Below are 18,244 nucleotides of genomic sequence, written 5' to 3'. Positions count from 1 at the left end.
TAAATATTTTCTTAAGTAAAAAAATACACAAAATAACGAGGCTATATAAAGGGGGTACTGGTACCGAGGCAATGCGCTGCAGTACCGCTTGCTGTGCGATAGCAAAGAGAATAGTCTATGACTTGGTGACTGGAGTCTTTGACAATGTCCATAAGATGTTACCTACTTAGATCAAACTGTGGTCCAACTTGCTCTTCTTTCAGACAAACATACTTAACTGGCTATTATATTATTGAATACAATGAAACCGTTAACTGCCAACAAAAAATCCAAATATGCAAAAAATGATTCAATAGTTTATTAAGTTGCAAAAAACAAAAAACACATGCACTGATTAAATCAAGAGAAACATTTTTAACAAGATAATTTGATTAAACCATTGTGTATACAGGTAAGACAAAGAAATACAATTTCAGCATATATCGTCATATCAGTGGAGGCTGGTGAGGGGAGGACAGCTCATAATAGCTGGAACGGAGTGAATGGAAAACCATTCCACATATTCTGCTACAGCCATTACCACCAAGCCCGTCCTTTCTAATTAAGATGCCTCCAACCTCCTGTGCATCATATACTGTATATAAAGAATATTCGGTTTGTTTTACAAACCACTACTAAAGTATGAATTTACAATACTGTAGCAGCCACGACAGAAGGGCACACCTCCAGTGAGGGTCGAGGAATGGAATAAATAAATACTTCATTTTCTCAAACAGAACAAAGTCACAATGACATTCATTTAAAACCAGGGAGAGAAAGAAAAAAAGTTAACGCCAAAGAAATTCACACAGTACCTTCATGCTCTTTGAGAAAAGTTGGTATTTGTTCGGATTTTGGTTAAACAATTGCATGGTAAACATTGGTCGACTTCTGCACGGTGGGTCTCGCCGGTTATTTGAAGGAGGGTAAGTTTGGCACTTTTATACTGATGTCTCCAATGTTGATGTTTCTGGGCATTTCGGGGAGGTTCATGTTCTTTACGGCTGACACTGCGCGAGCAGGGGCTCCTGCAATACCAGCCTAGATACAAAACATAAATATAACAGAATTAAGAGTCCCTAGAAACACTTACACCACTCCACCCTCACAATGGACAGGGACACACAACAGCACAGGACGAAACATGCAGCACCACAGACGCCAGACAAAATGCAAAGCATCAACTATTAAAAACAGACATAATGTGCAAATGTACATCCAAATGCCTAGCTTCATATGCACATGCTATATTTGGTTCATTTATGATTTACATCACAACCAGGGCCAATTATGAATCAACTATGAGAACAGTGCTACATTCATTGATCTTAAAATATTAAAATGTCCTATTAAAAAGACAAGAGGCAGCATTGCTTGAAAAGTGAACCAAACAAATTCTTAAGGACTGATAAGGATACAAATGCAAGGAGAGAATTGGGTAAAGCAGAAAAAATGGATTTTGATATGAGGAGGAAATGAAGCTATAGTTATGTATAGGAAGTTTACAGAATTTAGAAAACATAAATTGGGCATGTGACGTGACTGAAGTGAAATGTCTTATATAGGCTGTGTCTTGGGAAACTAACTAGAGCAATATCAGATGGCCTAATGTAAATCACTCTACAAAGATTTACTGCTTACTCACATCTGTATGTGAGGGGGACCGAGTGGCGCAGCGGTCTAAGGCACTGCATCGCAGTGCTAGAGGCGTCACTACAGACCCGGGTTCGATCCAAGGCTGTATCACAACTGGCTGTGATTGGGAGTCCCATATGGCGGGGCAAAATTGGCCCAACGCCGTCGGAGTTAAGGGAGGGTTTGGCCAGGGTAGGCCGTCATTGTAAATAAGAATTTGCTCTTAACTGACTTGCCTAGTTAATTAAAGGTTGAATAAATAAAAACAAATCTGTATGTGAACATATCTTACAGCTTAAATATTTCTCAGTGAAATATAATACCATTATTAGAATTCATAATAGTTTCGTAGACCTTTTTATGACCATTCCTGAAGTACAATAAACACGTTTACCAGTTAGAACATTTAGGAACTTTTTCAAGGATATACTGTAATATATTACAATTTTAACAACTCAGAAGGGAACTCTTCACAAGGTAAGGTAAGGACTTAATAGTTGGTAACGTGGGTGACTATGTTCAATCTAGGCTAATGTTTGATTATTAAAAAAGTACATAAAACGATGCAAGCGACAGCTATTCAATGTTGAGTTATTTCCACAGCATTACCCAATGACATGTACCATGTGGGGAATTGTTGTAATACTGGGACACAGCAGGGTGTCTACTCTGTGGTATACTGAAGGAGAGGGAGGAGAAACACTAAAGCAGTGAATTTCAAAGCATTGTTCAATAGAAGATTTAAAAAGTTTCTAATATAATTTGAGATAAAAAAAAAATGAATAACATTTCTTGATCCCTAGATTGAGGGATTACTTTAAAAAAAATTGCAGCGGTTCTTCCACAGAATCTTCAGTCAGAAACATGTAAATTCAATCAGCTTCTAGGCTACACATTCTAGTTGTGAAAATGAGTAGAACTAGGCATCTCTTTTCAACTACCATAGGACCGGTTACAAATATTAAATCAGTAGCATTCACTAAATGTTTAAACCAGTTGTTTAGCCATTTCTACAATTATTTTCCAATGGTTTTGTTCTGAGCAGAACCCATTATTCCATCCCAATGTTCCCGACCAACAAAATAAAGAATTATACCTACGGAGGAGCGGCTTCTATGTAGGTATTTTGAATGTCTTTGAACTTCAGAGTTGGCTTAACGTTGGACCAACAAGCTTCTGAGTGTAGAGCGGCACCAAAATTAAAAACACATCTTACCTCTTTGTGGTTAATAAATCCAATGTGAAATGTGATAACTATAGTATCCCAAACTAGCAATGAAAAAGTAAATCCATTCTTCTAATAAGAAATGTCTCTCCCTGGACGAAGTTTCAGATTGACAGAGGGAGGACTTTGCATAGGCGCTTTTTTTGGGGGGGGGGGGGGGATTTTTTTGTTGTTGTTGCCCGGAACTTAAAATTATAGTATTAACCGGTTCCAATGCTTTAGAAATAACAGTTCGGTTGCGGAACATTATAGATCACATTCATTCCAGGTTCCGGGTTCTGTTCCCTAAACCGGTTCTAACCCTTGACGTACACAGAATTCTAATTTCATCCTCTGTAATTAAAAACACGAGGTCAGTTTAAGTGTCCTTCATAAATGTTGCTGCCCTCAAGTTGTGACAATACAGAGTAGCTACTGTCCTCAATGAGAACAACCCTGGGTTTTTACTGACCTTGGCAGCCAGTCAACTAAATTATACTGAATAGCCTATATGTAACAACTCAAGGGAGATAAATTAGACTTGCTCCTTGCCAGTTGCCGAAAGGCCTAGGTTTCTGGTCTAGTACTCAGTCACGCCGAGTGTTAGGTTTCCCCAAACAGGCATTACAACGGTGTCAGCACTGAGCTGTGACTGCCTGGAAAACCAAATGACTGGCTTGGGATATGGTCTGTTGATTAATAAACACTGATGTCACAACCCAGGGGGGAAAACACATTTCAAGTATGTAAACAGTAGTTTACATGTCATAAAAGCAGTCTGATGAGAGTTATAGGGCAGCAAAGCAGAGTGTGGTGACAAGGACCAGTAGAGATAACATGCGGTGTTGTACTTGGCTAGCTATGAGCCTAGCGAGATGTGGTTTGAAATTTTCAGCACCTGCGAAATTGAGACGAGACCTCGGTTACAAAACACAAACACCGAGCCAGACCCGACAGGTGAACAGTATAATTGCACCTCTTACAGCCTCACCACAGGAGGTCGGTGGCACCGTAATTGGGGAGGACGGGCTCGTGGTAATGGCTGGAGCGGAATCAGTGTAATGGTATCAAATAGATCAAAACACATGGTTTCCATGTGTTTGATGCCATTCCATTTGCTCCGTTACAGACATTATTAGGAGCCGTCCTCCCCTCAGGAGTCTCCACTGCTCTTCTTACTTACTATACTTTTGGTAAAAGTACCGTCGGCTACACGTATTACTCAAATGTAAACTTGCATACTTGCCACGTCTCTCGCGCTACATCTGGAGGTGACAGTTGCCCCCCCTTGAAGCAGGGCAGTGTAAAACAGAATGGTCTCATTGAGCCAACACTCCCACAGTATAAATGGTAATAGTGGAGCAATGTTTTTGAAACCGCTGAAATGTATTATTCAGATTATTTTGTTGCAGTAGCTGCTGGCTGCACTGAGCCACGTAAAGCTATAGAAGCCCATCACCACCACCAACAACAACAAAATGTAGATCATACGAATAGGAGATGTTTTCACTTGTAACACTGTGTTTTATTTAACACACATGTTTTAAATTGGGCTATGATAGGACCTGTTTATTTTTTGATTCAGGTAAAATAAAAATAAATTAACTCTGGCAGGTATAGCTGACAAACAGTTCTGTATGGCTAAGCCTAGTCTGCCCAATATTAAGTCCCTGTTGTCCTAAAAACTATTTACTGTCACCTTACATGGAGGTTTCAAATGATAATTGAAACATGTTAACCAATTTCCTTAATAGTAGCTAAGCAATATGGGGTTTCATTACTCTTTTTAAGTAACAGTGATAAATTGTTGGGTCTGCTGTAAAAGATAGTTTGTGACGTTGTTTTGATGTTATTAAGTGGTCGGCCCATGGAGAACTAGGTATAGTGTAAATTTGGGAGGTTACAGTACTTGGTTGGAAATTTAGCAGTACCTGTGTCTACCTGTCCTGTCTGGGAGACTGAAAGATAAACGTCTGTAAAGAGAGAAGAATGGAAAGAACTAGAAAGCGTCAGGGAAAAAGAGGAATGAGTAATGTTGTTAAAGCAGAGCAAAGTAATTACAGTTTATATATACACTGAACAACAATATAAACAACATGTAAAGTGTCGGTGCCATGTTTCATGAGCAGAAATAAAATATCCCAGACATTTTTCATAAGCACAAAAAGCTTATTGAGCTCAGATTTTGTGCACAAATTTGTTTATACCCCTGTTAGTTAGTATTTCTCCTTTGCCAAGCTAATCCATCCACCTGACAGGTGTGGCATATCAAGACGCTGATTGAACAGCATGATCATTACCCAGGTGCACCTTGTGCTGGAGACAATAAAAGGCCACTCTAAAATGTGCAGTTTTGTCACACAATGCCACAGATGTCTTGAGGGAGGCGTGATATTAGCATGCTGACTGCAGGAATGTCCACCAGAGCTGTTGCCACATAATAGAATGTTCATTTCTCTACCATAAACCGGCTACAACGTCGTTTTAGAGAATTTGGCAGTATGTCCAAACGGCCTCACTACCGCAGACCATGTGTAGTAACCACGCCAGCCCAGGACCTCCACATCCGGTTTCTTCACCTGCAGGATCATCTGAAACCAGCCACCCAGACAGCTGATGAAGCTGAGGAGTATTTCTGTCTGTAATAAAACCCTTGTGTGGGGAAAAACTCATTCAGATTGGCTGGGCCTAGCACCCAAGTGGGTGGGGCCTATACCCCCCCAGGCCCACCCATGGCTGCTCCCCTGCCCAGTCATGTGAAATCCATAGATTAGGGCCTAATGAATTTATTTCAATTGACTGATTTCCTCATATGAACTGTAACGCCATAAAATCTTTGAAATTGTTGCGTTTATATTTTTGTTCAGTATAAATAGAAAGTGATAAGACCTATCGTAGACCACATTCATAGACACTGACCTGAGAAGCCTCAACATCTCCAAATTCAAAGATACAGTTTGAGTTTTACATTGAGCTGGTTGAGCATGTGAAAGTGAACTAAATCCAATTTGTATTTTTTTTTTTGTACATACTGCTTGGAATTGGTTTAATTTACATAATTCTTATGACTCAGAATTAGCATTGGTGTTGAAGTTTGAATGATTATGAGGAACACTGCGGTCTAGGGTAGGTCCAAGAAGGAGAAGACGGAGCACATCTGTTTGTTGAACAGTCAAAGACACGGCTTACAATTCAAATGTCAATAATGATTCCATTTGATCAACCACAAAATACGGCCTAAAGTTGTTACCAAAGCATTGTTTAAATTGTTAAACACATCCACATTGCTACAGTGAGGTAAAAAATCTGTAGATGTTGGAAACAAAAATAACTTAACAGCAAGTTACCTTATATTGTGTAGTAGCACTACATTGCAATACAGCCAAGCAAACGTAACCTAACAAAATATCTCCTTCAAAGAACTTACTGATATACATTTGTGGCTTTTAAATATTTCGCTTCATATTCATTTATTTAACTAGAGAACTTTGTGTGTGTGTGTGTGTGTGTGTGTGTCAATTTAAAATACATCTTGTCTAAGTCATAATGGCATTGTTCTGCCATTGGCAAATGGCAATGATTCCATGAAACAATCTGTTTTAAAGAATGGTGAAATGTAAAGACTATATTCAAAGAGATCTGCAAATTAATTAAGAAAAAAAGTGACAACAGCTGCATGAGAACAAAGCAATATCTAGGCTTTAACATCATGGACAACTCACCTACAAGATATCAGCTCACAGATGTTAACAAGCTCAGCTCAGGACAACTTTAACATCAGAATGACCACAACTAACCATTCAAGTCATCCAAACGCTACCATCCCCTCTACATTAAAGCAAAATACACCAACAGGACATTTCCAGTCTGTAGAGTGGGATGAGCAATGTGTCTCATGAGGGTGTGTGATTACTGAGGATCAAGATTACGCAGATGCATTGGAAAATGTGTACATTTACATTCGGTAGAAGAGACGGTGTTTTATGATGATGATTATATCTTTGGGGGTTGGTTGGAAGAGAATTAGCATTCTATGTGGTGCAGCAGTGGAGCTCCAGAGAGCACAAATACTTATCAAGAGCATCACAAGAAGGACATGCAGGGTCCAGCATACACACATGCCTGCATGTACCCGGAGTATAGGAAGTCCTAGAGAAGTACTCTTACCTCCGATTTCTCCATTTTGTTTTGGGCGTCCACCTGTATGATGATCTCATTCATGTTGGTCTCCAGCACCATCCCCCCCATCACCATCTCTGCCAGTATATTGTGGACCTACAGGTTTAATAGAAGGTGATCTATTAACAGGTTATGCTCTGACTGAGAAAACATTAAATTGCTGTGACCCAAATGTTTTTTCTTGGGGGGGGGCTTTTTCTGTGTGCCTTTGAAACCTACAGGTTCTATTTCAAAGAGGAATTATTTTCTTAGACAATTAAAATGGATATTTATTATTGTTTGATATTGAAGAGGCTAAACAAATGTGAACAGGAGACGTAGCACCCTTGAAAACGGATGACCTGATGAGAGATATACACATGCAACCTCATCTCATGTAAAAACATTCAATATGCAAACATAAATCACACCAAGTCCCATTTATAATTTGTTTGTTTTATGTAGATTGCTTCGTTTCCTCAAGGCAGATAGGTTGCTTTGGTCATTAACAATGTTCCTGCATACACCAATGGCGTAGCCCTCAGTCTGGGTTTTCCCAGACTAGGTTATAGACTACTGCTGTCACAATTATCTTGCTTTCTCTTTGCTCATATTACCCTGTGTACACATGAATATCAATGGAATCTTTCTGCGTGAAATGAGGCAACCTGTGCAGAAAGTAACACAATATTCTGCTTCGCTGCAACAGACGTGGCTAGAAATGACGAGCCAGCAGGACCGAGCGTTATCACAGGGGAGATCAATTCACCTAGACAGTCTTATAGCAAATTAATTACACAATGGCACAGTCGGTGTCTATGGGGAGTCATACATTCACTGTGAACATTTAACTGTCTCTGATATAGGACATATTACAATGAACAGCGCATTGCTAGAATATGGTTGATACAATAGGTTGTACCTTGTCCACGTGGAAAATTAAGTCAAGTTCACAGACATTCTCGAAGCATTTGTCCAATGTTTCCACAAACACCTGTGGAGAGACAATCACATTCACTGAACAGTAATAATCTACTGAGTTAAGTTGGCCATAGTTTTACTCCATCAATGACACGTCCACCAACAACAAGCCAGTCTAAGATGGTGGTACCAAATGTTCATAGTTCGACAACAAAAAACGACCCCCCCCCCCCCCCCCCCAAGACTTGAGAAACATTACCTGGATAAGGTCTAGAATGCCAAGCTCGCTCTCAGAGGAATCGACGCAGAATACAAAGTAGAGCGTGGCATAGTGTCTGTAGATGAGCCTGTTCTCTGATCCACCAATCAACCTGACACAAAAACAAAACGAGGGGACAGTCGAAAAGTTCTCTGAACGGGGTGTATTCATTAGTGCACCAATACATACATGGGATAGTTGTCAGCACAATGATCATTAATGAAACACCAGTCAGTGTGATGTTTATTACGCAATACTAGGGTTACAAAAGGGTTGGAAACTTTCTGGTAAATTTCCGACATTTTCACAGAAACTTTCCATGGGAAGTTAAGCCCTGGAATTTGGGGAATTTTTCTAAAATTCATCAAAAAAAAGTTAAGTGTATCTTTTTTTGTGGGATACACAAAGCAATTCTAGGTCTTGTGGCATATTTTGATTCAACTATCCCTCTGCATGGAATTGCAACCCTCTGCATGCACACACAGTGTATTCTTCCATCACATATAAAGCTTATTCTCAAGATCTTGCACACTAATGAGTTGCTATTGAGCTCACACTATTTACCCACTAGGCTATTGAGCCCACAGGTAGCCTAGTGGTTAGAGCATTGGGCCAGTAACCAAAAGGTTGCTAGTTCGGATCCCCGAGCTGACAAGAAGTCTGTCCTTCTGCCCCTGAAAAAGGCAGTTAACCCACTGTTCCTAAGCCGTCATTGTAAATAAGAATTTGTTCTTAACTGACCTGCCTAGATAAATAAAAGTAAAAAAATATATATATATATAAAAAATGTTTGACAGTCTCCTGGAGGGGAAGGAGTCTCTCCAAGAAATGGCCATATCACAGTCTGCCGATATGGACAGCCCCATCAAGAGGATTCTCCTGGATGATGTATTTTGGGAGAGTGGTAAAGCAGCCTGAAACTGATAGCAGTAGCCATTGCACAGATTGAGGGAGACAACGACATCCTGTCTGATGTTCCGACTCTGCTTGCAGATGAAAGAGAAGAAGTCCATCCTGCCCTGCCCACTTCTCTGTTGCTCCAAGCAGGGGAAACTGCAGTTCTGAAATGCATCAAAAAGCATGAAGACTTCTGCCTGAAGCCTTTACACAATGCAGCGTACATGTTGGAGCCCAAGTATGCTGGCAAGAGCATCATGTCTGGTACAGAGATCAACAAGGCCTATGGTGCCATCACTACTGGGTCTCGCCACCTTGGCCTGGATGAGGTTCTTGGCAGCCTGGCGAAGTACACTTCCAAGCAAGGGCTTTGGGGTGGAGATGCAATATGGCAGTCGTGCCAACATATCTCATCAGCCAACTGGTGGAAGGGACTTTGTGGATCTGAGACTCTTTCCCCTGTTGCCTTCATCATCCTCCAAATCCCATCAACATCAGCCGCCTCAGAGCGCAACTGGTCCTTGTTTGGGAACACACACACCAAAGCACGCAACAGGCTGATCAATACACAGGTTGAAAAACTGGTGACCATCCAAGCATATTTGAGGCTTTTTGAGCCTGATAAGCCATCCTCAACAAGGTTGGAAAGTGACAGTGAAGATGAGGCCTCAGAGACTGATGTTCAAGAGGTGGACATTGAAGCCTGAGAGGAAGTCAACCAAAGCTTTAGTTTCTAGACTATCATTTTACAGATGTATAGTTTAAATGTTTTTGGGAGATGCGATGGATCATTCAATATTTCCTTATTATTGTTCAGTGGAATCATCCCATGGGAAGAGTCAACTCATTTAATTAAAGTTCAATTCGTAACTAAATAGTTTTGTTTCTATTGGAAGGATTTACTCATTTGCAATTATGTCTACTTATGATGAGGTAAAATGTTTATGTTTCTGTCTCCATATGATATGGTAAATATATCCAATGCAAAAAACATCTACATTGAATGGTATTAATATTCGTTTACATATATTTCCGTTAATTCCCACAGAAGGTTTCCACTTGTGAATATTACCCAAAATGTGCAACCCTACTCAATACACACATTCAATGACATGAAACACAGCCAAACATGTTGGTTTTATGAACAAGTAACCGGGTCAGGAGCTGCATTCACAATACAGCATTTGAATATCCAGACGTTGTTAAAAGTTTAAAGAAATATGCCAACAAAAAAATATCCTTTGATATTTATTTCATTAGTACATTATTGATATAGTCCCCCAAAAATGTGCATGTCAGCAATCAAGTTTAAGATATGTAACTTTCAAAATACAGAAATATGGCCCGTAATGATGATATATTTGCGTATTACATATCTGAAACTTGATTGCTGACAGGCAAAACATTTTGGGACTATATCAATAATGGACTAATGAAACATAACAATGAATAGTTTTTGGGTGGCATTTTCCTTTAACCTGCACTAGCCACTTGGTCCTGTAAATCTGTTGGACAAAAACAATCTGGCCCGTTTGATGCATTTAGCAGCATATGATGCAACATTCATTATTATATCAGCAATGGACTAATGAAACAAATATCAAAAGGATAGTTTTGGGGTGGAGTTTTCCTTTAAGTCCAGGCCAAGGACAGAAGCCTTGACCAATCGTTGGCCTGATAAAAGCATGTTGACCTGAGTCTGTGTCGAAGGTCAAGCTGCTTGAGCAACATCATATTTGTTGATGAGACTAAACTGTAGCATCATATACCAGGGATACCAGGGATCCCAGGGTTGTATTCACTAGGAACCAAACATAAGTAAATGGGCAGATCTCTAGGGAGACTAACCTGAACTTGCCTAATAAGTTTGTTGCCAAACATTTTACTACTGGTGTGCACTAATGAATACACCCCAGTTCTATTAGTCTCTGTTGAATGAGAGGTGGTTCCACAATGCAATGGCCTAACACCTGGGACTGCTTCATGAATGACGAATGAATATTCAACTATTCATAATGATCCAATTGATCTCTCCCCTGCTGGTCACCATCTGATAGGTTCCCTCTTTCTCCCTTAGCTCTCCCATGCAGTGAAATTTGTCATGAGCTGTTGCCTCGTGGAAAGCGGATTCTACTCGTGGAACATTGAGGTAGAGTAGCCCACATCATCAGCTCAAATGTTTGAATTTGTCTACATAGAATTGAAAGGATACGTATTTCATTGTGACATGATCAGGAAGTGTTAAGACAACGCTTCAGCTTAACACTTATGGATTTCAGTACTCCAGTGCAGCTTGACGTCTTAAAAGAATTCTCTTACATTCCACCTTCTAGAAAATTGCAGACGTTCTCATCTCTTTTGGACACCAGATGAAATGTTTCTCTGATGATTTGTTGTTCCGTGTCTTCGTTCTGTGGAACATAAATTACAAATACAGTCAGTGTGCATGGGAAAACCAAATTGTAAAGCTTTTGGTACAGGTCTTCACAACATTTATGCTTAAAACTATCCAAATGGCCTTTTTCCACACTCATAACCTAAAAGAAGTGGCAGGACATTCACTGCATACTCTCTCCAGTGTCCACATATTCTTGCAAATGTTCTCTCTGAAATATGTGTAAGTCAGGTCATTGCAGTGAAAGGAAATGCCTTCAAGTGATCATGTGAAATGAGTCAAGTGATATGAAGCATGAGACTAGGGGGAGAGGCCATAGCAGAGAGCTCTCCATGCCAATGCAAGCACAGAGACTCTGGTCTAGCATAATATCTCATAAACCTACTCTTCACTCTACTAAACATCTAGACACACACTCTCCTCGCTCTAGAAAAAGAAAAGGGCCATAATGCACAGTAGCATATACAGTACGCTGTCAATATTATTTTTGTTTTTTGAGCAACTCTCCCGTTGTTGAAATATGTGAGAAAAAAAACACTTTCCAAAATTACATTTAAAAAAAATGTAGGTAATTTCCATGTGAAAGGACCCATGTTTGTGCTTTTCTAATAACTACATTTCTGTGTTCTATTCATGTGCTTTTCTAATAACTACATTTCTGTGTTCTATTCATGTGCTTTTCTAATAACTACATTTCTGTGTTCTATTCATGTGCTTTTCTAATAACTACATTTCTGTGTTCTATTCATGTGCTTTTCTAATAACTACATTTCTGTGTTCTATTCATGTGCTTTTCTAATAACTACATTTCTGTGTTCTATTCATGTGCTTTTCTAATAACTACATTTCTGTGTTCTATTCATGTGCTTTTCTAATAACTACATTTCTGTGTTCTATTCATGTGCTTTTCTAATAACTACATTTCTGTGTTCTATTCATGTGCTTTTCTAATAACTGTTTTGTGTTCATGCAAGTGACTGACTGAAAGAATCCTCACCATCAGTAGCTGCAATTTGCTGCCCTATGTACATAGACATGGAACACTGGTCACTTTAATCATGTTTACATACTGTTTTACACATTTCATATGAGCAGTGCATTCGGAAAGTATTCAGACCCCTTGACTATTTCCACATGGTTTACATTACAGCCTTATTCTAAAATGTATTAAATAAATGCTCCTCATCAATCTACACACAATGACATGACAAAGCAAACAGGTTATTAGACATTTTTGCAAATGCATTAAAAATGTAAAACATAAAGACCTTATTTACATACAGTACCAGTCATTAGAAGACAAACTTTAAATAACACACGTAATCATGTAGTAACCAAACAAAAATAAAGAGTTAAACAAATCAAAATATATTTTAGATTCTTCAAAGTAGCCACCCTTTGCCTTGATGACAGCTTTGAACACTCACTGGCATTCTCTCAACCAGCTTCATGAGGAATGCTATTCCAACAGTCTTGAAGGAGTTCCCACATATGCCGAACACTTTTTGGCTGCTTTTCCTTTACTTTGCAGTCAAACTCATCCCAAACCAACGCAATTGGGTTGAGGTTGGGTTATTGTGGAGGCCAGGTCATCTGATGCAGCACAATCAATCTCCTTCTGGGTCAAATAGCCCTTACACAGCCTGGAGGTGTGTTTTGGGTCATTGTCATGTTGAAAAACAAATGATAGTTCCACTAAGCGCAAACCAGATGGGATGGCGTATCACTGCTGAATGGTGTGGTAGCCAGACTGGTTAACTGTGCCTTGAATTCTAAATAAATCACTGACAGTGTCACAAGCAAAGCACCCCCACACCTCTCCTCCATAGTGGGAACCACACATGCGAAGATTATCGGTTCACCTTCTCTGCGTCTCACAAAGACACGGTTGGAACCAAAAATCTCAAATTTGGACTCATCAGACCAAAGGACAGATTTCCACCGGTCTAATATCCATTGCTCGTGTTTCTTGGCCCAAGCAAGTCTCTTATTCTAATTGGTGTCTTTAGTAGTGGTTTCTTTGCAGCCATTCGACCATGAAGAACTGATTCACGCAATTGATGCTGAGATGTGTCTTACTTGAACTCTGTGAAGCATTTATTTATTGGGCTGCAATCGGAGGCTGGTAACTAATGGATTTATCCTCTGCAGCAGAGGTAACACTGGGTCTTCCTTTCCTGTGGCGGTCCTCATGAGAGCCAGTTTCATCATAGCGCTTGATGGTTTTTGGCAAATGCACTTGAAATGTTCTGTATTGACTGACCATCATGTCTGAAAGAAACGATGGACTGTCGTTTCTCTTTGCTTATTTGAGCCGTTCTTGCCATAATATGGACTTGGTCTTTTACAAATAGGGCTATCTTCTGTATACCACACCTACCTTGTCACAACTGATTGGCTAAAATGCATTAAGGAGGAAAGAAAATCCACAAATTAACAAGGCACACCTGTTATTGAAATGCATTCCAGGTGACTACATCACGAAGCTGGTTGAGAGAATGCTAAGCGTGTGCAAAGCTGTCAAGGCAAAAGGTGGCTACTTTGAAAAATCTCAAATAAACAAATATATTTTAACACTTTTTTTTTGCTTACTACATGATTCCATATGTGTTATTTCAAAGTGTTGATGTCTTCACTATTATTCTACAAAGTAGAAAATATTTTTAAAATAAAGAAGAACCCTAGAATGAGCAGGTGTGTCCAAACTTTTGACTGGTACTGTAAGTATTCAGACCCTTTGCTTTGTGACTCTAAATTGAGCTCATTCTGTTTCCAATGATCATCCTTGAAATGTTCCTACAACTTGGGAGTCCTTCTGTGGTCAATTCAATTGATTTGACATGATTTGGAAAGGCACACACACCGGTCTATATAAGATCCAACAGTTGACAGTTGTGCCAAGCTTATAGTGTCATACCAAAGAAGACCCGAGTCTAATTGCAGCCAAACAGTCCTTGACTGTGCTGTACTTTAATATCCAAACTTGTGAAAAATACAAGTTTATGATTGCTTCAGATGTGTAAATTAAATTGATTGGACATGATTTGCAAATGCATACACTTGTCTATAGAAGGTCCCACAGTTGACAGTGCATGTCAGAGCAAAAACCAAGCCAAGAGGTCAAAGGAATTGTCCGTAGAGCTCTTAGACAGGATTGTGTCTCGAGAAACAGATCTGGGGAAAGGTACCAAAACATTTCTCTAGCATTGAAGGTCCCCGGGAACACAGTGGTCTCCATCATTCTTAAAATGGAAGAAGTTTGGAACCACCAAGACTCGTTATAGAGCTGGCCGTCTGACCAAACTGAACAATCGGGGGAGAAGGGCCTTGGTCAGGGAGGTGACCAAGAACCTGATGGTCACTCTGACAGAGTTCCAGAGTTTCTCTGTGGAGATAGGAGAACCTTCCAGAAGGATAACCATCTCTGCAGCACTCCACCAATCTGGCCTTTATGGTAAAGTGGCCAGACAGAAGCCACTCCTCAGTAAAAAGGCACAACAACTCGCTTGGAGTTTGCCAAAATGCAACTAAAGACTCTCAGACCATGAGAAACAAGTTTCTCTGGTCTGATGAAACCAAGATTGAACTATTTTGCCTGAATGCCAAGCATCACATCTGGAGGAAACCTGGTACCACCCCTACGGTGAAGTATGGTGGTGGCAGCATCATGCTGTGGGGATGTTTTTCAGCGGCAGGGACTGGGAGACTAGTCAGGATCAAGGGAAAGATGAACAGAGCAAAGTACAGAGACGTCCTTGATGAAAACCTTCTCCAGAGTGCTCAGGACCTCAGACTGGGGCGAAGGTTCACTTTCCAACAAGACATCGACCCTAAGCACACAGCCAAGACAACGCATGAGTGGCTTCAGGACAAATCTCTGAAAGTCCTTGAGTGAACCAGCGAAGGCCCGGACTTGAACCCGATCGAACATCTCTGGAGAGACCTGAAAATAGCTGTGCAGCGACACTCCCCAGGCAACCTGACAGAGCTTGAGAGAATCTGCAGAGAAGAATAGGAGAAACTCCCCAAACACAGGCGTGCCAAGCTTGTAGCATGAGGCCCAATAATACTGGAGGCTGTAATTGCTGCCAAAGGTGATTCAACGAAGTACTGATTAAAGGGTCTGAATAGTTATGTAAATGTGATAGATATACATATATATATATTATTTTTAAAGAAATTTGCAAAGAAATTCTGCTTTGTCATTATGGGGTAATGTGTGTAGATTTGAGGGGGGGGGGAACAATTTCATCCATTTTAGAATAAGGCTGTAACGTAGCAAAAAATGTGAAATGTCAAGGGGTCTGAATATTTTCCGAATGTGCTGTATTCAGAGTTTTGGGAAAACGTGGAAAACAAACTGAGGGAGATTTTACAGAAATTCTTTTACCAAACTTTCCACCCGCGCAGTTATTCCAGTGAATGTGTAAAATTGTTAAAAGTAGTCATTGTGTATAGAGATATTTAGTTTTTAAACTTTGAAATCAATGGTTTTTGTTTGTCAAACATTTTAAGTGAAAAATCGTAGTCTCAGTGCAATTATGTTACTGTGGAATTGCCCCTTAGCTACGCTTGGGAATTAGTTTATCTATAACAACATTTAAAGATTATAGCCTTTTGTAAAGTCCTGTGTTGCTAAGGTGGTAGAGCATGGTGCCTGCCACCCCAGGGTTGCCTTCATTAATCTACAGTGGTGGAGAATTTTTTTTTGTCATACTTGAGTAAAAGTAAAGATAAGTACTGTAAATAGAAAATGACTCAAGTCAAAGTCACCCAGTAAAAAACTACTTGAGTAAAAGTATAAAAGTATTTGGTTTTAAATGCACTTAAGTATCAAAAGTATAAATCATTTCAAATTCCTTATATTAGGAAAACCATAGACATTTTCTAGTTTTCATTTATTTACAGATAGCAAGGGGCATGCTCCAACTCTCAGACATCATTCACATATGAAGCATGTGCTTAGTGAGTCTGCCAGATCAGACGCAGTCGGGATGACCAGGGATGTTCTCTTGATAAGTGTGAATTAGACAATTTTCTGTCCTGCTAAACATTCCTTTTGGGTGTCAGGGACAATATATGGAGTAAACAGTGCATCATTTTCTTTAGGAATGTAGTGAAGTAAAAGTTATCAAAATATTAATAGTAAAGATGCCCCAAAAAATGACTTAAGTAGTACATTAAAAGTAATTTTACACCACTGTTCATTTATCAGACTCTACATGGTTAGCTAGTCGGTCCCCTTGTCTACTAGCCTGTGACGAGTAATACATGTTCAGTTTTTAGAAGAAAAACAGCAACAATTTTGATGAGGAATTAATTGATTGATAGGCAGGAGCACAAGTCAATAACGTGAACATCGGCGTGTCATGTGACGTAAAGCATTTTGGACGGACAGAACGAACACTCAACATGTTTTACTCAGTGATCAGTGCACGAGACTGTGAGGAGACATGAACATCCCCAATCCAGTAGCTAGCCTGTGTGTGTAAAACGATAGCTATTCCGACACATGCTTAATTATTAAAATAACAATGTTGCTCTGTCTGATATAGCATATCCCAAGATCAATGACATAGCTACCCACGTAAACAAACCAGTAAAGTCTCACATTACACCACATAAACCAGTATAACGTTAGCTACTTAACCTTGTTTGTTTGCAATAATAATTGTGCAATTAATTAGCCAGAAATAGAGCTAGCTAGATAAACTAACATTGTTATATGCATGCAAGCTAGCTACAGCAGATTCGAAACAATTCATTGCATACTCACGTAATGCTCGTAGAATTTAGAAAGCCGAGGTTTCCCATGGTTGTTGAATATTAGTATGGCTTTAATCATGATGCTCAGTTTTATGAGGGGAAGAAACAATTTGATCAGTCTATAAATGACTGTTGTCAACACTCCAGTACCGACCCAGTCTACCTGGGAACCGACTCTAATCCGTCTCAATCTAGCTCAAATTACGGTTAGCAGGCTAACAACATGCCATTTCTCCATCCAGATTTTGCGGAAATAACCACACTCCACGTCAAACCATTCATATTCTTGTAACTACAGCAGCCGCGGTGGGTCAAACTATGATGGCAAACGTTTCATTGGACCAGTAAAAAATGAACATCTAACACCTACAATGCTTTCAGAAAGCATTCACACTCTTGTTTTTTCCCACATTTTGTTGTGTTATAGCCTGAATTTAAAATGGATTACGTTTATATTTTTTGTCACTGACCTACACACAATAACCAATGACGTCAAATTAGAATTCTGTTTTTCCTAAGTTTTACAAGTTAATTAAAAATGAAAAGCTTAAATTTCTTGAGTCAATAAGTATTCAACTCCTTTGCTATGTATGGCAAGACAAAATATGTTCTGAAGCTAAAAAAGCTTAACAAGTCACATAATAAATTGCATGTACTCACTCTTGTGCAATAATATTTTAGAAAATTATTTTTTTAAATCCTATCTCATCTCTGTACCCCACACATACAATTATCTGAAAGGTCCCTCAGTCGAGCAGTGAATTTCAAACACAGATTCAACCACAAAGACATGGCAGGTTTAGTAATACTGTGCAAAGAAGGGCCCCTATTGTTAGATGGATAAAAAGAAAGAAGCAGACTTTGAATATCCTTTTGAGCATGGTGAAGTTATTAATTACACTTTGGATGGTGTATCAATACACCCAGTCACTACAAAGATACAGGTTTCCTTTCTAACTCAGTTGCCAGAGAGTAAGGAAACCGCTCAGGGATTTCACAATGACGCCAATGGTGACTTTAGAACAATTAC

The 18,244-nt window shown here is 39.5% G+C and overlaps 1 protein-coding gene across 2 annotated transcripts; it reads right to left on the bottom strand.

Annotated features, from left to right (window-relative positions):
* Window positions 1-283: 283 nt before the first annotated feature.
* Window positions 284-17,639, bottom strand: LOC109875274 (AP-3 complex subunit sigma-1). Of its 2 annotated transcripts, XM_020467575.2 has the most exons (7): window positions 17,225-17,639; window positions 11,373-11,464; window positions 8,157-8,268; window positions 7,899-7,970; window positions 6,986-7,093; window positions 4,750-4,791; window positions 284-1,020 (listed from the first exon to the last, which is right to left on the bottom strand). In XM_020467575.2, exons 1-6 carry the CDS (start codon window positions 17,291-17,293, stop codon window positions 4,756-4,758), a joined length of 489 nt encoding a protein of 162 aa, XP_020323164.1. In that variant the 5' UTR covers window positions 17,294-17,639; the 3' UTR covers window positions 284-1,020; window positions 4,750-4,755. The 2 variants fall into 2 exon arrangements, with proteins under 2 accessions (XP_020323164.1, XP_020323155.1); XM_020467566.2 differs by lacking the exon at window positions 4,750-4,791 and having other exon boundaries at window positions 17,225-17,503.
* Window positions 17,640-18,244: the final 605 nt, after the last annotated feature.

Source organism: Oncorhynchus kisutch, linkage group LG3 (genome assembly GCF_002021735.2).
Source record: "Oncorhynchus kisutch isolate 150728-3 linkage group LG3, Okis_V2, whole genome shotgun sequence".
NCBI classification, from domain to species: Eukaryota; Metazoa; Chordata; class Actinopteri; order Salmoniformes; family Salmonidae; genus Oncorhynchus; species Oncorhynchus kisutch.
This window is presented reverse-complemented; position numbering and strand designations above follow the sequence as displayed.

Coding starts and splice junctions, on each gene's coding strand:
- LOC109875274 (XM_020467566.2), bottom strand. CDS start 17,293: ATGATTAAAGCCATACTAATATTCAACAACCATGGGAAACCTCGGCTT. Junction 7,094..7,898: donor TAATTTTCCACGTGGACAAG/GTACAACCTATT, acceptor TTAAACCTGTAG/GTCCACAATATACTGGCAGA. Junction 1,021..6,985: donor ACAAAATGGAGAAATCGGAG/GTAAGAGTACTT, acceptor TTTTGTATCTAG/GCTGGTATTGCAGGAGCCCC.